Source organism: Salvia splendens, chromosome 14 (genome assembly GCF_004379255.2).
Source record: "Salvia splendens isolate huo1 chromosome 14, SspV2, whole genome shotgun sequence".
Lineage (NCBI taxonomy): Eukaryota > Viridiplantae > Streptophyta > Magnoliopsida > Lamiales > Lamiaceae > Salvia > Salvia splendens.
The window spans coordinates 26,626,595-26,649,588 of record NC_056045.1 but is presented as its reverse complement, the minus strand read 5'-3'; the positions used below and the strand labels follow the sequence as shown (position 1 = coordinate 26,649,588).

Genomic DNA, 22,994 nt, shown 5'->3' with positions numbered 1-22,994 from the left:
CCCAAAATTTAAATTAAATTTGTTCCATCTATTCTAATTAACGTTAAATTGAAGTCGAGTGATGAAATCAAAAAGGAAAGTATACGTAAATTAAACGACTGATAATTAAACAACATCGTCTAGTGATACTATTGTTCAAATATTTTCATTTGATTTATTTTCTTTTTGAAACCTAAAAAAGGAGCAAAACCTACTCTACATTTTATATCCATTATAGTAGCCTTCTCGTATCTCTTTTTTCCGTATTTTATCCTCAAATTACTCGTCAAGTAGCCTCCTCAATCTTTTACATGTAAAACGTAAAACAAATTCCATATAATCCACACAAAACGTCAATGCAATTAATAAGTGTCACCCATCTTTTCAATCGACGAATTGGATCTTCTTTTTATTATGGTTTAGTATTTCGGAAAAGTCGAAGTTCCTTTTTTTTGTGAGTGTTGAAGAAAGAAGAAATCAGAGAGAGTGTTGAAGATGAAAGACGTGAGTTTAAATGGAAAACCAGTCGCACAAATTTGGCGATGGATCCCTATTGATCAGGAGCCACAATAAAATGTGGTGTTTAGGCTTTACCGAAATCAACCTTGCATTGCCATTTTGTTGATTTCTATTGATACCCTAATTGTTATGATGAGGTTATATATGCTACAATAATTCGATTCGACCAGTGGTCGTACTGATCATAGTGACTACTACATCATGAATCATTTTCATAGTATATAATTTTAAACTTTTGATGTAAAGAGAGTAATCATAGTAGTTTAAAATAAACAACAAAAATAATTTAATTTCCTAAACCGTGCCAAGAATTATAAGTCATAAGCTAATTCGAATACGTTTATAACAGACTAATATCTAAGATTATTTTTAACCATTGTACATGAAACTTAAAATTAGTTTTTATTATTAACTACATAAAAAATAATTTTACTCCAATATTTCACGTACTTATAAATCTGTTTGAATCGTATTTTATGTTTTATCCAAATTGTACGTTAACCTCATAGTACTTTATAAAAATTGATTTCGTATAAACTCAGATATTATAATGATATTTTTTTATTGAAATATAAATAAGAAATATTAATTTATTGAATAAAAAATTACGCAAACTTAAGAAGATTGAATTACAGTATAAAAGATTATTAATCATAATTGAATTTATGAAGCCTATCAAGCCATATACTAGTAAATAAAACTAACCAAATTAATTCATTAAATCAATTAAATTAGATTAATTCAGCTCGGCCCATTATTCCCTAAACTTAACCCGTGGCCTATTTAAGGTCGGCCCATTTAAATCAGTTAAACCCGTTTTGGTGTCGATTGCAGCAGCATTGGAGAGAAATTTTGGTCAGTATTTCATCGCAGCCGCCTTATCTGCAATTCGATTTTGGTAATGGGAGGAGAAACTGCTAAGCTTCCTATTATGGAGGAGGAAGAAGAATCTGTGGAGAAAACCTTCAAAGATTTGGGAGTAAACGATCAATTAATAGAGGCCTGCGAAGCTCTCGGTTGGAAAAACCCTACTAAAATACAGTGTGAGGCTATTCCTCTTGCTTTAGAAGGGAAAGATGTAATCGGGCTCGCCCAAACCGGGTCGGGCAAAACCGGCGCCTTCGCGATTCCAATCATACAATCGCTTCTCGAAGCTCCGCAGGCGTTCTTTGCTTGCGTGCTGTCACCAACTCGCGAGCTAGCCATTCAAATAGCCGAGCAGTTTGAAGCATTGGGTGCTGGAATTGGCCTCAAATGTGCTGTGGTGAGATATTTTGGGAGGATAAATATTTTTTTACAGTATTAGTTTCAGTGTTTATTTATGATGATTGAGTTGTTTTGGGATGTTTCGATGCAGCTAGTCGGAGGTGTGGACCAAGTACAGCAGAGTATTGCCCTTGGAAAGCGGCCGCACATTGTTGTAAGTTGCTGCTGCGGATTGAATTTTGTTGTGCTTTTATTGTACACTAGGCATAGTCCATTCTGTATTTTTTGAACTTGATTGCGTTATGATTACTAGTTCTAAATTAGTAGATTGTGTTATATGGTTTGGTAGAGCTTCCTTTGATCACTGTATATGTTTGGGGTTCTTCATCCATTATCACTAATAGGCAATAGCAATAGTTTCTCAAGGCATGAAGTATGGAAATTTTGGGAGGCTGCACTGATGATTAAATTGTATTGCTAATATAATGTGTGAAGACCTTTTTTTTTCCTGTTGGACAATACAGCTCTGAACTGATATGAGATAATGACTTGTTGTATGATTAACCATGTTTCTTTCTTTGCCACTTGATTTGATTTACGTTGTATGTGGAGATAATGTGATATTTGGTGTTAAATTTGTTATAACACTTCTAAACTCGTGTTTCTGTCAAATATCTTGTAGGCGGCTACGCCTGGACGTTTAATCGATCATCTTTCTAACACAAAAGGATTCTCTCTACGTACACTGAAATACTTGGTAAGAATTTCTTTGATGTTGGTTTGACCTTGAAAATGCTTTTGATTTCTTTGGGCTTGCATGTCTTTGTGTGTCTGTCAGCTGACTGTGTCACATGGTAGAGATAGATCTTGAACAGCTAAAAAGCCACTTAGATACTTAAACAGATGAACTTTATGCATTGAAGAAACGACTTTGCTTCTGTTCCTGTATGTGTGTAGTATGATGTTAATAATGTTGAAGTTTTATGTTATCAACAACTATGCATAATGCAAAGAGATTCTACTCTAAAAAATATCGCAGGTACTAGATGAAGCAGATAGATTGCTCAATGAGGATTTTGAGAAATCGCTCGATCAAATATTGTGTGAAATTCCTCGCGAAAGGAGGACGTTTTTGTTTTCTGCTACAATGACCAATAAGGTACTTGAATTGAGCTCTGATTCACTGTGAATGTAGTATATTAGTAATTCATTATGCATTAATTAATTAATTGTCATACAAGAGTTTTTTCAGATGTAACTAGTAAATGAAAGTTACATGATGTATTGTTCCCTTATTTATCAGGTGAAAAAGCTACAAAGAGCTTGTCTGAAAAATCCTGTAAAGGTATTGCTCTGCAGTTCTTTTTACCTCAATTTAATAGAATTTTCTTTTGTTTTTTATGTAATCATTTTCTGCTTGATCACAGATTGAAGCTGCATCCAAATATTCAACTGTTGATACATTGAAGCAACAGTATTCCTTTGTTCCTGCAAAGTACAAGGTTTGTGATGCAGTGGATCATGCTCTAATATCTAATGATGCACACAATGCTATTGAGTTGTATCATGTGCTTGCTCCTCTGAAATAAAATTAGTACCTCAAATAATATTTGACAATTTTAGTAGGTTAGTTGATTAGGATTTGGAAAAGACCTGGTTGCACCTCAAAAAAGAAAGATTCCACCTAATTGTTGTTTAAATTGGGGGTTTGGCGTTCAATGACGTTACTGTAAATATGTTCTTACTCTACATTTCATGTTGTTCTTTTATTCTGATTTTCCCTTATCTTCTTTTAGGAATGCTATCTTGTATATATATTGACCGAGTTGACGGGAAGCACATCCATGGTTTTTACTCGAACATGTGATGCAACTACACTCTTGGCATATATTCTTCGTAATCTTGGCTTCAAAGCTATCCCGATTAATGGCCACATGACACAGGTAGTATTGTAGATTGTTCAAAATCAGTTATGATACTTGTAACTCATCCTATTTCTGTGATGTTACTTTTCTGTAGTCGAAAAGGCTTGGAGCCTTAAATAAGTTCAAGGCTGGAGAATGCAACATTCTTATCTGCACTGATGTTGCTAGCAGAGGACTGGATATTCCGTCGGTGGATGTGGTTATTAACTATGACATCCCAACAAACTCAAAGGTCAGCTTACCAGTTTTTTCTGTCGATTGTACCACTTCCCTATTTTAATAGACAATAGTACATATTTATTTCAATTTTCAAGGCATTTCTACTTGGTAGTTTGCTAGCAACGATCTCTTTGAATATGAATGAATGTGCATGTAAGCATGTGTAATGATTTATTACCATGAATATTCATTATAGGGGCTGGAGTCCGATGATTGGACTTTTTTTATATGGAAACATATTGAAGTCTTGTTCTTTTCCTCATTTCTCCATCTCTTGACTTTGATTTCGAGTAACCTTGGTGGTGAAATATGGGGAATTTTTGTTGATGATAAGGTCATCTTTGGCTCTTGCTGCATTTCAATAATAATAATAATAATACTAATAGATATCATTTGCTTGCTATGTTATGGTTGCAGGATTACATACATCGGGTAGGAAGAACTGCTCGTGCTGGACGTTCAGGGGTTGCCATATCCATTGTGAATCAATATGAGGTGGAATGGTACTTTCAGATAGAGAAGCTTATAGGTAAGGATCAATTGACATAACTGTGATAAAAGAGGTGGGCCAATAATATCTTGTATAACATATTTCTGCATCAGGTAAAAAACTGCCGGAGTACCCTGCCGAGCAGGAAGAGGTTTTGTTACTATTGGAGCGTGTTGCAGAGGCGAAGAGAATATCTCAAATGGTACTATATTCTTTCCTGAAACATGCCACATTTTAGCCTTAGGTTTTTTGTCAAGTTTAGTATATAGATACAGTGTTTCTATTTGTCTCATGTTCTTTTCTTGATATAATGTTACATTGCACCTCACCATCATATGGGATAAGCCAGTATATTCTATCACCATAGCATTTATATTTTATCAAAGTAGAATTTTTTGGACGAGACAGATCAAACGACGTAACTCATGAGCACTACTATTTTCTATGTTTTCGCAAATACTCCAAAAGAATTGCTTGTTTTTGCCGAAGTTTGTCAATAACCGTAGATGTTATTAGTTGGTGAACTGGTATTACGCAGGCATCTTTTATAGCATATGTTATTTGTCATCAGCTTTTCAAATTTCATCTTTAAACATGTGAACTTTGTTATTGATTAGGATTCTTGTGTCATTGTGAGTTTTGGCCTTGTGCTACTATGTTATGTGAACTTTCTAGTTGACAGAATATCATTTTTTGCTGTTTGATGTGTAATAATCGAAAATTCGGATCTGCTGAGTTATTGTGCAGAAAATGAAGGAAGCTGGGGGCAATAAGCGGAGAAGAGGAGGCGACGATGATGGTGAAGAAGACATGAGTAAATACCTGAACCAAAATAAAGGAAAATCTGGTGGTAAAGGAAAACCAGGAAAGAAAGGCAGAAGATGATAGAGGAATTTGTATTAAATTTTGTATTTTGCGGGGAAATTCATGCGATTTGGCTCATGAGTGTTTTCTTTTTAAAATTAATTTTGTTTTAGGACTATAGTGTTAAGGATTATAACTATGTATGTTAAGTTGTTTCCAAAAGGTAAACGTATTTGTTGAAGAAAAATTTTCATTACCACCTGACCATTTTCACTCAGTAGAGTAGTACACAACTTCTACAACGATGATTACTGCTGGTGGTGAAACTTAAAACCCAAAGAATCGGTTTAATTTGAGAATGGATGTATTTGTATGGTAAAACCGTGCAAGATCAATGGCTACGAGCACAATTCTGCCTATATATATGCCTTCTGACCAAGGGTGGTCCTTTTGCTGTCGGAATTTGCAATGAACAACGAAGCTTATCCTATTCCTTCAAGCAAGCTGTCAACCAGTTCTAACATATGTTAGTCTCATACCAAGTTTTTTTTGTTAATGTTGTCACCTAGTTTCAACATATGTGAGTTTCATACCAAGTGTTCTACTTCATCTCAGGTGTTTAGTTACCAATATGTTTGAAGAGTCTTCATTTTTAGATATGGTTACCTCGTTTTTCTCACACGAGCATTTTTGGCTACATCCATCAATCTTTATTTCTACGTGAAGGTCCTACTTATACACGATGCAACGCTTTCAATCTCAAACCACATCCAACTATAGTTGTTTTGAGTATCTAATTTTCAATTTTTCTGCCAAATTGAATAATGTACTCCCTCTATCCTCTAATGATTGTCCACTTTGGTTCTAACACGAGTTTTAAGAAATGTAAAGAAAAGTTAGTGGAATATGAGTCCTACTTTTATACATTAGTTTTATAATAAAATGTGAGTATAATGATTTAGTGGAATGTGAGACCTACTTACTATTTACGGTAAAAAGTGAAAGTGGACAATCAATGGGAAACAAACGAAAATAGGGAAAAGTGGACAAATAATGGAGGACAGAGAGAGTAATTTTTTTAATGCAATATATATAGAGGAGCATATCGTATGACTATCCCTTCGGGGCATCTGATAAAAGTGGAACAATACAAACAACGATGTAAGTATATAATAATCCACCACTGTAAACAACAAACATATAATAAAAGTAACATAACCAATCCACTCATAAACAAATATTAAAAGCAACCACTAATCCTCTCATATTTTACTTAGTCTTCAAGTGTTAGATCAATGATTGTTGAAGATAAGTATAACTATCGACCCAACAACATATTTGGGAGTTTTTCTTTTGAACTACTAATTAATGGTTCTTGTTCATAACCGACATTTTTAGCCGCTTCTACTATTTTCACCAGTTTTTTCGGAGACATTCAACGATTTTCCATACACATTTTTTATACTCCCTCTGTCCCGCATTAACAGTCACACTTGCATTTTTACACTCGTTTTGTAAAAATGATAATAAATAGTTAAAGTAGAAAAATAGTAAAGTAAGAGAGAGAATAAAGAATAATGTTCTCTACCTTATTCTCTATCTTATTTTACTATTTCTCGACTTTAACTATTTATCATTTTTACAAAACGAGTGTAAAAATGCAAGTGTGACTGTTAATGCAGGACGGGGAGAGTAGTTTTTTAGGATTTTGGCTCAATAGTGTTTTTTGGTTTAAATGTTGAAATCTCAATCGGACTAGTAGAACCGATAAACCTCTCATGCATATTTCTATTTTATAAAGTAACACATCAATCCAATAATAAGCGGATACTTAATGTAATCAATAAATCCAATCAAACTTTATAAGTATGTTTATAGGAGTTAGATTAGTATAAGAGTAATCGACCCGACAATATATTAGAAAGTTTTATTTTTAATTGGTAATCGATGGTTCATGTTCATAACCATCTTTTTAAGCCGGTTTTTACATAGGCATTCAACGATACTCCACATTTGTTTTATCAATTTTTTAGTTTTCCAAGATTTTGGGTCAAAACACCGATTTTGGTTAAAATTGTTGAAATCATAGGTAGAGTCGATAAACCTAATGGATATATTCAATTTATTTCTTGTTAAAACAATAAGACATAATCATATTGCTATTTTTTTGTAATAGTTCAATCGCTTGAGGAAGAATTACAAAATTCACAAAATGACATGGCATATCTGGTTCAGAAAAAAGAAAATGTTGAGGAACAGATGAATTCACTTATAGAATCTTGCATGGTGGAGTTAGATGGCAGTCAAAGTAGCATAGAAGAGTTAGATGACAAACCAAAGTAGCATAACAGATATAAAGATCCAAATTAGGATAAAGTATGAGATGGTAACATGCATCAAAGTTGATCCCGGAGATCCCTAGATTTTGTACTATATGCACATACCCATCTATTCCCCAGTACGTCCCCCAAGAGTTTTTCATGATCCAGTAATCGTAACCGTCTTCAAATTTATGTTACTCGACCGCATGGTTGTAATATAATTCAAGCCTTTTGAATCTATAGCACAACAAATAGGTTGTTTCGCAACAGTCCTTTGTAGCATTATCTCATCGACGCATGCACGTCCGATGTTGTAGTCGTAGTTGTGGCCGATGTTGTAGTTGTAGTTGTGGCGGAGGGTAGACCGTAGACTAACAACCTCATCAATACTATTATTTAGAGCATAACTTGTTTACCTTTTGGCTTGGCCCGATATGGATAATCCTTCTTCAGGTGTATATTGTTCAAAAATATGTAACCAAGTGTTGGGTATGAATCACCAAAATCATTTTTTCGACTCTATTTGCAACTGTCTAAAAGCTCCGGAACAGAGAACCTACCTTTTTTGATCTTATATGCTCCTTCAACAGCTGATATATCCTTCAATCGCACCAGCTGTTGTGATGGCCCAGCATAAACCACAATTCCTTTGATTTCTCACGGGGGTGACGATGCCTTTCTTTTGCCAATCCACGAAAGCTGAGAGGCCCTTGTCGTTGTACTCGTGCAATATCAGAGACACAGTACGTGCAATATCAGAGACACAGCAAAATCCTGCAATCCCATGTGTGCATAGTGTTGTTCGTTGACCACTCGATTTTAGTCGCCTAAGAAAGCATATATAAAGTAACACACCAGTCCAATAATAAGCGGATACTAAATGTAATCAACAAATCCACTCAAATTTGATATGTTTTTAGTTTAGTAACATAAGATAAGTATAGATAAACCGACTTAACAATACATTTAGAAGTTTTTTAGCTAGTAATCTATGGTTCATATCCATATTTGTCTTTTTAGCCGGTTTCTACAATTTTTACCGGTTTTTATAAGGGTATATAACGATTTTCCACATTTTTTTGTTTTCCAATTTTTTGGTCAAAACCACCGATTTGGGTTAAAATTATTAAAGTCGTAAGTAGAGTCGATAAACCTTATGGGCATATTTCAATTTATTTCTCGTTAATATGATAAGATAAAATCATATTGCAATTTTATATATATCCAACAACAAAATTAGAAATATAAGAAAAATGTCCGTGCATAGAAAATAGTGCATGTTATGTGAATGACAAAAATATGAATAATTTTGTTCATTCATTATGAATATTATCTCGAGGAAGGTCAGAATTGTTGGAGATGCTCTTCAATCAAATTAGTCATTCTTTTATCATGCCGTTAATGAATATCATATAAGTGAGCATCCACTTGTTTGTCATGCTCGTAAATTTGGCCAAAGCATTGCTATTGCAATTAGGTTAAGAAATAGTCTGATGAAAGTGACTATATCCTGGAGTTTTCGTGTTAATATGAAGGCAAGTATATAACAACTCTTGTTTAATATACTTCTTCCGTACCAACTAAGTTGAGTCGTATTCCTTTTTAGGATGTCTCAATTAAATAGAGTAATTTTCTTTTTTTAACAAAAAACAAAACATCCAATCATTGTTACTTATTCCACCATCTACTTTATTCTCTTTTTTATCTTTCCTACTCTATTTCTCTCTCATATTTTTCAACACAATTTCTCAATCTCTATGCCCAAAAGTACAGAAACAAGTACCCAATATATAACAGCTGCGTCAGGTCACTAGCGTAAACACAACAAGCTCTTATGTGGCATATAACCATACAAATCAGACCTTGTTTAGTCCTAGAATCGGCTAAACCTAGGCTCTGATACCAAAACATGTAACATCCCTTACCCCATTCAATTTAATAATCGAATAAGTGATGTCATATAAGTCCATAATTTTTTTTTGTTTATAGATAAATTATATTTTTTTTCCTTGGCAAACGGAGAAACTGCTATATAACGTCTAGAATTAAACCATAAACCTGTCTCCAAAAGTCTATATATATATATATATATATATATACATACACACAACCTGGACACTACTCACAAAATATACATGCTTAGCAAAAGTTTATGAAGTAATATAACGTCCAAGGTACATTACACTCCTACTACATGCCACATTTATCAAATCCAAAAGATTTACCCAACGCAAAAGCTTGGCTAGTGACCCGACTTGAGCAGCTGTACAGCAAAAGAGCTAGTCTGATCACCTAATCTGCAGGGGGAAAGAAAAGAATGAGCTTCAACAAGCCCAGTAGTATACTCAACATTAGAGTCTAATTTCCGGAGTTGAGTAAACATTATGCAACCTATTCATTTACACTAATATCTACACACCAACACATATACATATCATCAACCTTCCACATATCCAAAACACGTATAACGAAACCTGATCCCGTGTACCAAATATATCAGAGTTATAACAGAGGTTTTACACAATCACTAATCATAACACATATATCCCCATTAAGTGCTTAGTGACAGAGCGGGGTACTCAGAACAGATCAGAAACATAAGCAGATTTTTGTCCTCAAGGAACTCCGCACAAATCACCTATTCAGGGTGCAGACAGAAGATCGGATCACCCGTTTAGGATGCAGACAGATATTTAGATAACAGAATGATCCCGACAGAAGATCGGATCACCCTTTTAGGGTGCGGACAGATATTTCAGAAAGATATTCAGATCACCCATTTAGGGTGCAGACAGAAGATCAGATCACCCCTTTAGGGTGCAGACATGTATTTCAGACAGATATTCAGATCACCCATTTAGGGTGCAGACAGATATTCAGATCACCCATTTAGGGTGCAGACAGATATTCAGATCACCCATTTAGGATGCAGACAGATATTCATATCACCCATTTAGGGTGCAGACAGAAGATCAGATCACCCCTTTAGGGTGCAGACAGATATTCAGATAACAGAATGATCCCGCTTCGGTTTTCCAGAACGCTAGCGATCTCAGATGATGCAGCACTGCCGTCCTGACATGACAATTGTACTCACAGAACATACTCAAGCACGAGACATAAACACATTCATTCATATTTTTCATATTAAACAATACACTAGCATTTAAAGTCATACCCAAATTGATATCATATAATGCATAATTATTCAACACCATATAATAACTGATTTATTCAGAGTACACATATATCAACACTTATTTCTAACAATTTTAACCATAGTACATTAACAACTTCCACTCATTATCGAACATTTTCCCATATATAAAAATTACATTTAATAAAAACCATATGCAGAGTATAATATCATCTCTATTAAGAGCAATAAGTTAATAGGTTGTGAATACCCTACCTTAAAATCCAAAATGTCGTACTAGATCACTTTACTCATTCGCCTTCTCCTTGCCCGTGCTATCCCTCAGGCCAGGATTACTCAAAGGGAAGACAAGTCTACTCTAATATTGTCGAAAACCGGCGACGGAAACTGCCGAGCAGTCGACAACGACGACAATTCAGCGGAGAGAGATGGTGATGAGTGTAGGTGAGTAGAGAGGTATCCAGACAGGGAGGAGATGAGGGGAGCTTCCTCGCTGTCGCCGGAGGAGCAGCGAATCGTCCGAAGGGAGAGTTCTCACCTTGCGTACTAGAGTGTGTGCCTTTGTGCAAAAGAGAGTGAAAAAAAATGTAGAATGGGGGTGGGAGATGATTTTTTTGTTACGTGGGTTCTAGAAGGGAGTAGAGATAAAAATCTTTCACCCTTCCAACCTCCTCTTTTTCTTATTCTCTATTTCATTTCCTTCTTTTCTTTTATTCTTTCTCTATTTCTGATAATAAACACCACACAAACAAATAATTCACATAATAAGAAACCATCTACACACTTCTAGAATTTAATTTATTTACGACTTCCGACGCATTTGAACTAATTAATTTTTTTAATTTTATTCGGGCCGTTACACTCCCTCCATCCATGAAAAATTGACCTCATTGTGAATGACACATGTTTTAATGTGGAATTGGTAAAGTAAGAAAGAAGGAAAAAAAATAAAAGAGAAGTAGTGTAAGTGGAATGTGGGGTCCATATTATCAGTAGTGTTTTATTGTGTTAGGTAGCAAATGTGGGGTCATTTTCAAACTTGGTCTATTTTTCGTGGACAATAAAAAATGACAAATATAGTCTATTTTTTGTAGACAGATGGAGTATTTAAATACTATTTGGATGGAAAGTCCATAAAATTGTCATACTACACTAGTTTTGGGGTCGAAGTAAAAAAAATGCTCAATCAAAAATGCCCTAAATTGACAATCAAAAAATTGTCATTTAGGGTTATTTTCGTTCAGAAGTACTAAAAATGCTATAAAAATTCTTCATAGACTATTTTGTTTATTTCTGAAAGATCAAAGACTGTTTGTTTAGTTTACTCTTTTTAAAAAGAGTGAACTACGCAATTGATCCATGAACTATGTTTTTCTCACGCAAATTATCCTTGACTTTAAAAATATTACGTGCAGTCACTGAACTAAGGTGTAATTATATTCATTGTACTTTTTCACTATTCATCACAATTTTGCACAAAAAATGCCTCCAAGGCATGAAAGGTATTTTGGACTTTCATATCTAAGCATTATATATGATATTTTCTCTATTTCTCTCTAGTATTGGAAATGATATTTTCTTCCATTATCAATAGGGCGTGAAGAAGTGTGTCGAGACCTGGAACATCGAACTCCTAGCCGAGTGTATTGATCCATGCATTCATGATTAGATAGTGAAGAAGATAAAAGAGGAGGGAATTGAAGAAGATATACTATAAGCAGATTTGGGAAGAGTCAGCCATGTATTATTGTTCATGCATTTGACAAAAGTGTCCTTTTAGGGCTTGAAGGTGTGTTAGTCCGAAAAAATTGTATTCGTGTCAGTGGTATCACAATCCCAAACTTAAGGACTAATAGGCATATCACTTTTTTAAAATGTGAATGAAATAAATTAGTCGAATGTAAGTCTTACTTACTATTTATGATACAAAAATAAAAGTCGATAATTAATAGGCAACAGATGAAAACAAAACTCGTAGTAAGAGCATCCGCAATAGCGGATTTCCCGGCGGACGTCCGCTATTGCGTCGATTGAGGTGGACGCAGGTGTGCGCGGACGTCCGTCGTGACGTCCGCTATTGCGGCGACACGGCGGACGTCCCAAATTTCTGATTTTTTTTAAAAAAAACTCTATATATACGGCTCGTTGTAAATTCTAGATATATAATTTTTTTAAAAACTCTAACGCATGTATTATCTTCAAAAATGAAGGCCTAAAATAAAAACATATCATACTGTCGGGCCGGGCAAGGGGGCGTCGCGACAAACTATACCGATTCAAGGCATAACATGTACTTGTCCAGAGCATTTGTCCTAGCGGCAAGGAGCTTAGACATTATTGCATGAGGTGGTTAGGGATGATTTTTTTTGGTGAACTATGTATTTTTTAAAATTTAAATATGTATGCTTTTTTTTGAAATAAAATGGTTGCATTTTTCCCGTATTCGTGACAAAATTTTAATTCCGTAATTGTTAATTTGTGAATTTGTGAATTTTTATTATTGTGCTTGTCTCTCGGGATGTCGCTATTGTGCAGTGTGATGTCTTTATGACGTGGGAGGAGGTATTTTTGGGATGTTCGTCGGCTTGTCCGCCGGGATATCTGACCCTATTGTGGATGCTCTAAAATTAATGATTCTTTTTAGAGGGAACATCTTTTTTGGTCCATAAACTTTGACAAAGTATCATTTTAGGTTCGTGAACTTTGAAAATATCATTTTAGGTCCGTCAACTATGAGTTAATATAATTCTAAGTACATTTTTATTATTTCCAAGTTTTTCTGGACGAAAATAACCTCAATACATGAGGGTATATATTTTTAATAAACTTATCATATACTCATATTTTTTATGAATATTTTTAATATATATTTTTTATGAATTTCTAAATATAATTTAACCTTTAATATTATCACTTAATTTTGTGACATACAAGAAATGTTTTTTATTCAACTTTTTATAATTAAAGAATTTTAAAATAGGTATACTAGTAAAATTAATATTTCAGTCAATAAACGATACTTGAATATTAATATATTAATATTTTTTTAAAATAATATATTAATATTAAAGTATCGCCTAAATGTCCCAGTCAGCCGGCCTCTTTACCTTGGATGGGATCCCCTGCTGTGCAAAATGCCACGGCAGAGGGTGCTGTGCAGCTGTGGTGATCTACACCACAAATTATATTCCTTTACTTATATTATTATTTTTCATGTAAAAAATCAATGGTTAACCGCACACCCTGCTGTGCAAAAAATGCCACCGCAGGGGATCCCATCCCCCTTACCTTCGCCCCAATTCCAGTTTCACACTTTCCCCCAAATCCACCATTTTCTCTCTCCTAAATTTCACGCGAGTTCATTCGGTTCGTCGCATGAATTTCGACAAATCCAATCGCAGAATCGATCCAATGACGGGTCCTTCACTGATGGACTCCCTCTTCCAGCGCTCAATCGACGACCTAATCAAAGCCCTCCGCCTCTCTCCGCCGGGAACGGAGACCGCCTTCGTCGCCAAAGCGATCGACGAGATCCGCCGCGAGATCAAATCCACCGACCCCCACACCAAGGCCGCCGCCCTCCAGAAACTCACCTACCTCCACTCCCTCCACGGCCTCGACATGTCGTGGGCCGCCTTCCACTCCGTCGAGCTCTCCTCCTCCTCCGCCCACTCCCACAAGCGCACCGCCTACCTCTCCGCCGCCCTCGCCTTCAACCCCGCCACCACCGACGTCCTCCTCCTCCTCACTCACCAGCTGCGCAAGGATCTCTCCTCGCCGAATGTCCACGATGTGAGTCTCGCCCTCTCTACTCTCTCCTCGATTTGTAACACCGATTTGGCGCGTGATTTGACGCCCGAGCTGTTTACTCTGCTAATTAGTAGTAAGGTTACTGTGAGAAAGAAAGCGATCGCTACTGTTTTGAGGGTTTTCGAATGTTATCCTGATGCGGTGCGTGTTTGTTTTAAGAGAGTTGTGGAAAACCTAGAGAATTCGGATTTGGGGATTTTGTCTGCTGTTGTAGGGTTGTTTTGTGAGCTCACTGAAAATGAACCTAGATCATATTTGCCGTTGGCGCCTGAATTTTACAAGATTTTGGTAGACTGCAAGAATAATTGGGTTCTGATCAAAGTGCTAAAGATTTTCACAAAATTGGCTCCTCTGGAGCCGAGGTTGGGTAAGCGAGTGGTGGAGCCTATCTGTGAGATCATGAAGACGATGGGAGCTAAGTCGTTAGTGTTTGAGTGTGTGAGGACAATCTTGACTAGTTTGAGTGAGCATGATTCGGCAGTGAAGCTAGCAGTGAGTAAGGTACGGGAGTTTCTTTCGGAAGATGATCCAAATCTCAAGTATCTAGGCCTTCAAGCGCTTGCTATCGTTGCAAAGAAGGATATTTTGGCAGTTGTGGAGAACAAGGATTTGGTGGTTAAAGCCTTGAGTGATTCCGATTTGAATATTAGGCTTGAGGCCTTGAGGCTTGTCATGTGTATGGTCTCTGAGGATAATGTGATGGAAATTTGTAGGATTTTGATCAGTCATGCACTAAAGTCTGACCCAGAGTTCTGTAACGAGATATTGGGATTCATCTTATTGACTTGTGGTAGGAATTATTATGAGGTGATTTTTTATTTTGATTGGTATGTGTTGTTTCTTGGGGAGATGGCAAGGGTTCCACATTGTCAGAAGGGGGATGAAATAGCAACCCAACTTATTGATATTGGCATGAGAGTTAAAGATGCTAGATCTCAGCTTGTTCACGTTGCTCGTGAGCTGGTTATTGATCCAGCATTACTTGGTAATCCGTTTATGCATGCGGTTCTGTCTGCTGCTGCCTGGGTTTCAGGAGAGTATATCAAGCTTTCAAGAAATCCGTTTGAGATCATGGAAGCACTGTTACAGCCACGGACTAGTCTCCTTAGTCCATCTGTGAGAGCCATATACATACACTCTGCATTCAAGGTGTTGATGTTCTGTGTTCACTCGTATCTGAAGCTAAATGGAGAGGAATCCTTAATTCCCTCTACATTGACAGATTCAGAACTAGTATCTGATGTTGAAGTGGATGATCATAATATGATTGCTACCAATGGGCAGGCACCATCAGCTTCTTCGGTAACACATCATCTTACTCAAGAATCTCTATTGGCTCTAGTCAATCTTGTTGAAATTAATTTGGGACCTTTAGCTGGGAGTAATGAAGTAGAAGTGCTGGAGAGATCTACCAATGTCCTTGGATTGATTAAACTGATAAAACCAATGATCCTTGGTTCTCTCAACGATAGTGAAGGAGATCAAACTAACAGAGAACTAAAAGCTTCTGAAACAGTAAAGCTGATTTTCGATTCATGCTCAGAAGATCTTGGTCCAGTCTCAGTTAATGCACAAGAAAAGGTACCCATACCTAATGGGTTGGTGCTCAAGGAAAATCTTGATGATTTGGAAGAAATCTGTGGCGATATTAAATTGCCAGTATTAACTTCATTTTCGCTCGTCAGACCTCAATTTGCAGAAGTCTCTAATAGCGCAGAATGCCAGGATAAGGAAGAGTCTGAACTATCAACTGAATCAACATCGTTACTTGCAGAGCATAGGAAGAGACACGGTTTATATTACCTTTCTCCGGGAAATGCAGTGACGGTGTCCAATGACTACCCACCTGCTCATGACCCCTATGGTAAGGCTATTGTTGAGGATGAAGATCTTGCGAAGTTAACAGAGAAATCACTTGTCACTGGGAAAAAGCCTATTCAATCCAAGCCTAGGCCCGTGGTTGTGAAGTTTGATGATGGGGAAGTAACTAATGTCGTGACAAATAGAACTAGGATCAAGGCAGATCTAATATCCGATGCTGTCAATGAAGTGCTTCTAGGTGATGAAGCCACAACATCATCATCATCGAGAAGAAAACCACCAAAGTCAAGAAGGGTGACCGAGGATTCAAACATTAGCATAGTAAAGCTGGTTTGGGAGGTAGCAAACACAATGGGCATGGTAAAGAGAGGAGACGTCGAACCTCAGGCAAGGATAAAGAACATGATCGCAAAGACGAGCATAAAAGTGATAGTGGGGTGCATGGTAAGCACAGGTCGCGGCACAGGGCGGATAAAGCAGTGGAAGCTCAAGCACCAGTCATTCCTGATTTTCTTTTATAGCAATGCCTTCCTGACCAAGATCTTAAGGTCAGTTGTTGTGATTAACATCCTTGTTTTTTTTTCACACTGGAATTGGTTGTGTTAAATTAATTCTTTTGATTTACATCACAATGTGTAGCAAAATTTTGATATTGCAATGTATAGAACCTGAAATATTTCACATCTCTACCGGTTTGAATGCTTGGTTTGTGATTGTTTGGATTATTAAGAGTGATAATCAGTTGAAGTTAAAGTCTTTTTCTTAATTTTGCAGTTATTTTATTAACATTTCGACATTATATTCCGAGATATTGACCCAGTGACTTTTATTAATACTGCAAACATTTTCTAAATTAAAGCACATTTATGCACCCAAAAACAGCGGTTTTCTTGCAGATCTAAAAATACAAACCGACATTGTCAGAAGAAATTCAACGTGAGCAGAAAAAGGAAAGGATACATGGAGGTCATCCACGTCCGTCTCTCTTAACCGTCTCATCCCTTCACTATTCATGGGCCCCACGACACTTTTTATCATATCTCTTAATTAAGAGACAACACATGTATCCTTTCATCTCTTAACCATCTCATCCCGTAACTATTTATTCAATTTCATTTTTTATTTTTATTTTCAACAAATTCAATTAATAAAAACACACTTTATTAAATAAAAAAAATTATAATTTAAAATCCTAAAAAACAAAAAAAATACATAATTAAAATCCTAAGAAAATAAAAAAATACATAATTAAAATCCTAAAAAAAATAAAAAATACATAATTTAAAATACTAGAAATTAAAAATTGCACCCTTAAATTATAAAAACTACTCCGTCGGCAAATCATCCCCTGAAGGCGGTGGTGGAGGCGGAATACCAAGTTGATTTGCCAGATACTCATGCGGGAAGTGTCAGCCATCGTGGCAGTGAAGTACATGGACATTAGGGAGGACGGCTGCCCTTGGGAGCTCGTCTGGCTTGATTCGCCTCGGCCCCTCCCCCTCCCTCTAGCCGCCTTCGTCGCCTTGTTCCCTTGCGAGTGAGAGTCATGCTCCAACCGCTGCTCGCCCCATGGCCGACGCTCGTGGCGAGACAGCCCGCTTCCCACCCCTTCCCCACGAGCTACGCTACGAGACAGAGAGGTTGTAGCGGCTTCTCGCTGCTGTCTAGTCCCGGCGGGACGAGACCGAGCTCGCAGCGAGACGCCGCTGCGGATGCTCTGAGTCGCAATCCAAGTCAATTATTATAATTTTTCTTTTCTTTTTCTCTCACAAATCCACCCAATGATCTTTTATTTTTCTCAATATGAAAATCGAGGATTTTGGGTCAGGCTTTTCATACCCTGGAAATGGAATGATAATTGAAAGAGTCTAATTATTCATTACTGTAAGCAATTAATTTAGTTAGGCGATTGGGTAAGACGACTTTGTCCACACGTAATGTTAAAGACAAAACTAATTGTATGCATGCAATGTAATTTTAAAAAATGATTTATATTATACTAGTAATAAAATTAATCTATTACAAACAATAGTATAACAAATAAAGATTGCAAATAATTCCACATTTTATTAAAAAATATTTCAGATATAAATTTAAATTATCAATATTATATTTGCATTCATAATCAATCAAATTATGTTATATATATATATAAATCATAAAAATATTATCTCTATATAATAATTAAGTACTTGTGAAGGAGTAATTAATTTTGTTTAAATAATTTAAGTGTTAAATAATATATTGCCAAATTTGGATACCAAAATTTTTTTTGTAAAACTTTTTACTTTTTTATACATAGAGATATTTGAATAAGTAATAAATTGGTGAGATTGATAATCAAAGTTGCTGTTCTGTGTTAATATAACATCTAATTTATAACGTTAAATTTGATCCATAAACTGAATAAAGTTAAATAATGAAGTGATGTTAATACTAGAAACAAAATTACCGTTAAAATATTAAAAAGAATATTGAATTATAGTCCGTAATTGGAATAATACCTCAACAAGTTCTTCAATATTTAATTAATTATTATTGATTTATTTCCCTAGAAAGTTGAAAGAGGCACATTACAGTAAACGGAAGGCGCGTGCGTGACTCTCAATCTCTTCTTAAATTATTTACACTCTCCGCGCAGATCCATTTGAGAATTGGGGATTCGAGTTCACGAGAGTGAGTGTCAAACCTCTGCATTTCACATCAGATTGGAAAGGAGAGAGATAGAGATCAGAGATGGGGTGCTCGTTCTCCGGTCTAAATGCTCTGTACGACGCCGTCAATGGCGCCGGCGACGTTTGGATCAACGAGAACCGTTTCAGGATTGTGCGCCAGCTCGGAGAGGGCGGCTTTGCCTTCGTCTACCTCGTCAAGGAGCTCATCTCCGATCCTTCCAATCCCGCCGCTGGCATTTCCGCCAAAATTAAGGATTCTTCGCATATCTCCGGTAATTTTTCGCATTCGATCGCCTGATCCGCGGCGATCTGATTTCATTCTAGTTGTTGATTGCATTTACTGTGTATGCTACCACCACGAGTGATATAATAGAATAATGAGACGTATGAGTTCGCTTGTTAGAAATTGATGTTGTTTCAGAATATAATATGTGTAAAATAGTGTAGGGTGTATATATTGTTTGAGTAGGATCGGGAGTATGAAGTTCGCAATTATTCCAGTAAATTAGTGATGAACTAAAGATGGATCTGCTGCTTGAACTTTAGCTAAATTAGTGAAGAAGCGATTAGCTGTCCAATGACTTTAGCTAGTTAATTGTATTTATTTTTGCCTGAGAAAACAGATTAACTGAGAAATTGTTTAGTAAGAACTTTTTGCCTGTAAAGTTGAATTTATTAGTTTCACGTAGGGGAGAAGTGGAGCAGCAGTCCAAAGTGTCACTCAAACTGTAGAAGTTAAATGACAACAATAAAATAATTTAAAAGGTTATGGCAAGTAAAGCTGGAAAAGAAAAACTGTACCATCAAAGCCATGGCCCATGGTTAAGTTCAGCTCCATGAGAAGAAGTTTCTTAGTTCGTACTTATCTGTTTTAGAGAAGGATTGGTTAACTTTAGCTGCATAGGCATAATGATTCGATGATCTGATTTGACTCTACATGGTGTGTTACATTATGCAGGAGATGGAACATATGCAGTGAAGAAAGTGCTGATACAAAACAATGAGCAACTAGAGATGGTGAGGGACGAAATCCGTGTTTCGTCTCAGTTTAACCATCCTAATTTGCTTCCTCTTCTGGACCATGCAATCATTGCAGTCAAGGTGATTGCTGTTCTCACTGGTTTCTTCGGTCTTTGTCATTTTGTAGAAGCAATTATGTATTTGATTCTTGATAGAAAGGTTACAGCATCGAGCTAAAGTGACTATATTCTTATGAAGGAGGATATTACCTTGAAACCTTTCAGTAGTATTATTAGCATACATGCATGCCATATGGGAGAAGCGATGTGAATAGATCCTGCCAGGTGGTCCATTCTTAGTGATTCTGAGTTGCAATTATTTAGAGAGATAAATTTGCTTTTGTATTATCGTTGAAATGTTAATATGTTCACTGTTACCAAGCGGGATACTTAATGAAGCAGGTTCTCAGCAATTGAATTCGTTTTTATTAATTGTAAAACTGATTTTGAAGGGTGCTTCTGCAAGGACTATTAACTTGTGGGTCACTTTTTCTACTTAATGAAAGCCAATCCAAGAATGGGATGCTTGTGCTATCTCTCATCTTAGGTTTTGTTTTTTTGCAAGTATGTTTGGCAATTCTCAGGACTTTAAGATTCAAAAGCCTTACATGTGTGAAACAAATATTTCTAACTAAAACCTGTATATGAAACATGAGAGTGATTGGGACATGACTCGTTACTGTAGACTTACTGGGATCTTTTAAAGATCTTTTTGTGGCATGAAGTGATAAATTCTTATATGTGCATTCCACTGGTCAAGGCAAGATCTTGCTGTGACTTTTATTTAGTTTAGAAAGTGATAGAAGGTGAATGACACATTATTTGTTTCAAGGAAAAGATCCTTGGTGCTCCTTCATTGCATCCTTATATTCTCGCAGGATTAGTTGTCTGAAAAACAATTTGTTTCTGTTGAGTAGGCTTCACAAGATCAGTCCTGGAAGCATGAAGCTTACTTGTTGTTTCCTGTTCATTTGGATGGAACATTATTGGACAACACCATTGCTATGAAAGCTAAGAAAGAGTTCTTTTCCACCTTGGATGTGCTTCAAATACTTCATCAGGTAAATATGAAAGAAGAATAATACCTCCTCTAGTTTGTTGCTTTACGTGTATATTGGTTCTATGCTGAGATACCTATTATAGCTCTTTTTTATTTTCAGATTTTGTTTAAGAGGAACATTGTGTTGATTGTCTGTTTCTCTTTTGCAACAAAACTCATGGATTTCATTCTTTTCACATAGAAACATTCATTCATGCTAACTGTGTTGCAGTTATTGTTGACACACATGCAGTGTGTAGAATTCCAATCTTTTACTGTGTATTAATCTGGGTTTGGAAGTAAAACTTCTTAATTAATACACAGTGACATTTCTATTATAGCTACACTTGAATCAAAGTATGACGAAACAATTTACCAGCAACTTGTTCATCTGCAGCTTTGTGCAGGACTTAAGCATATGCACAGTTTTGACCCTCCCCATGCACATAATGATGTTAAACCTGGAAATGTCCTTGTGACATACAGGAAAGGCAAGCCTCCTGTTGCTATATTGATGGATTTTGGGAGTGCCCGTCCTGCAAGAAAGCAAATCCGTAGTCGTTCAGAAGCATTACAGCTTCAGGTTCCATTTTTACTTTAAAGCTATCATTGCAGTCTTTACTTTGCCATCTCAGTTGCAGCATAAAATCAATCAAATTGTTCATTGAATCATTGAATTACACCCATCATGCAATGCTAGTTGGGTTAATGTTATATATGGCTAATCCTGTTTTGCGTCCCCAACTTTCCCTGTTTCCCGATTTGGGATGTGATTAGTGGTTCCACTAGTTGAATTCTTAATGTGATATGCTTATCTTATACAGACCAACTTGGTGCATTTTCTTATTTTTACCTGCTATATCTCATCTATTTCTTACTTACAAAAGCTGCCATCAGTCATTAAGCTATAAATTGAACTGTCATATGGGTTTGGTTTTGGTTTGCATTTCTGCCTTGCTATATATTCTTACTATCTCTAAATGTTGGTCATGCAGGAGTGGGCTTCCGAACACTGTTCTGCCCCATTCCGAGCTCCTGAATTATGGGATTGCCCAAGTCATGCAGACATAGATGAGAGGACAGATATCTGGTCATTAGGTTGCACCTTGTTTGCCATAATGTAAGAAGTGCTCTTTTCTTATCTGAACATCAAGTTTTCAGTGTTGTTTGTCAACGTATAATTTGTTCTAGGTACGGCGAGTCTCCTTTTGAATATGCACTCGGAGAATCAGGTGGGAGCTTACAGCTTGCTATTGTAAATGCCCAAGTAAAGTGGCCAGCTGGTCCCAACCTGCCTTATCCAGATGCACTTCACCAGTTTGTAAAATGGATGCTGCAGCCCCAAGCCACGGTTCGGCCTTGCATCGATGATATCATCATTCACGTTGAAAAGTTGGTCGCGAAGTTTTCTGACTGAAGAAATTGCAAGGGAGCATTATTGTTGGACTTTTGTTTCAGCATGTCAGGTTATACAGGTATTGTGTAATGTTTTGAGGTGTAGGGAAAGTGATTTTTATCTGTTTTCCTATCTATGATGCATTAATTTTGTTCAATAGCATAAGTTGTGTAATGTTTTGAGGTGTAGGGAAAGTGATTTTTATCTGTTTTCCTATCTATGATGCATTAATTTTGTTCAATAGCATAAGTTATGTAAGTTTTGTCATTGGCATTGTACATTTTACATACTCCCTCTGATTGCCATTAATCGTCTCAATTTGTCATTTTCGTTCATCCGTTATGATCGTCTCATTTACTTTTTACTATTTTTGGTAATGATCTATTCTCACATTGTACTTAGACTACTTTTGGTAATGAACCCTATTTTCTAGTACTAATTTTTTCCATATACTTTTTATTATTGGCTGACGTAGAGAATAATTGATCCATGCAAATTAAATGTGTGCCACAAAAGTAATAAAGGATAAAATGGGGTGTTTGGGCTTTTCCTATCCACATACATCAATCAACACCCAACACTAGTAGTAGCAGATAATCCAACTTCAACAAAAA

General features: G+C 36.3%; 2 protein-coding genes, 1 long non-coding RNA gene and 1 pseudogene across 4 annotated transcripts; 3 read left to right on the top strand and 1 right to left on the bottom strand.

Moving 5' to 3' along the window:
* The first annotated feature begins 1,327 nt into the window (after positions 1 to 1,327).
* LOC121765785 (DEAD-box ATP-dependent RNA helicase 10-like) lies at positions 1,328 to 5,401 on the top strand. Its single transcript, XM_042162013.1, has 11 exons — positions 1,328 to 1,762; positions 1,856 to 1,918; positions 2,387 to 2,461; positions 2,744 to 2,863; positions 3,008 to 3,049; positions 3,132 to 3,206; positions 3,501 to 3,647; positions 3,724 to 3,861; positions 4,266 to 4,377; positions 4,452 to 4,540; positions 5,086 to 5,401. The coding sequence occupies exons 1-11, from the start codon at positions 1,400 to 1,402 to the stop codon at positions 5,221 to 5,223; spliced, it is 1,362 nt and encodes a 453-aa protein (XP_042017947.1). The 5' UTR covers positions 1,328 to 1,399; the 3' UTR covers positions 5,224 to 5,401.
* Positions 5,402 to 9,585: 4,184 nt separating this feature from the next.
* On the bottom strand, positions 9,586 to 11,467 carry LOC121764754. The gene is made up of 2 exons (XR_006042619.1): positions 10,876 to 11,467; positions 9,586 to 9,760 (listed from the first exon to the last, which is right to left on the bottom strand). It is a non-coding gene; the product is annotated as an uncharacterized LOC121764754 (long non-coding RNA).
* A 2,394-nt stretch (positions 11,468 to 13,861) lies between these two features.
* Positions 13,862 to 17,379, top strand: LOC121765695 (annotated as a pseudogene).
* Positions 17,380 to 18,828: 1,449 nt separating this feature from the next.
* LOC121765593 (probable serine/threonine-protein kinase DDB_G0291350) lies at positions 18,829 to 22,989 on the top strand. Of its 2 annotated transcripts, XR_006042847.1 has the most exons (7): positions 18,829 to 19,198; positions 19,885 to 20,027; positions 20,863 to 21,006; positions 21,382 to 21,567; positions 21,980 to 22,104; positions 22,176 to 22,459; positions 22,856 to 22,989. XR_006042847.1 is itself a non-coding variant. In XM_042161795.1 (6 exons), the coding sequence occupies exons 1-6, from the start codon at positions 18,988 to 18,990 to the stop codon at positions 22,399 to 22,401; spliced, it is 1,035 nt and encodes a 344-aa protein (XP_042017729.1). In that variant the 5' UTR covers positions 18,829 to 18,987; the 3' UTR covers positions 22,402 to 22,705. The 2 variants fall into 2 exon arrangements, 1 of the variants encoding a protein (XP_042017729.1); XM_042161795.1 differs by lacking the exon at positions 22,856 to 22,989 and having other exon boundaries at positions 22,176 to 22,705.
* Positions 22,990 to 22,994: the final 5 nt, after the last annotated feature.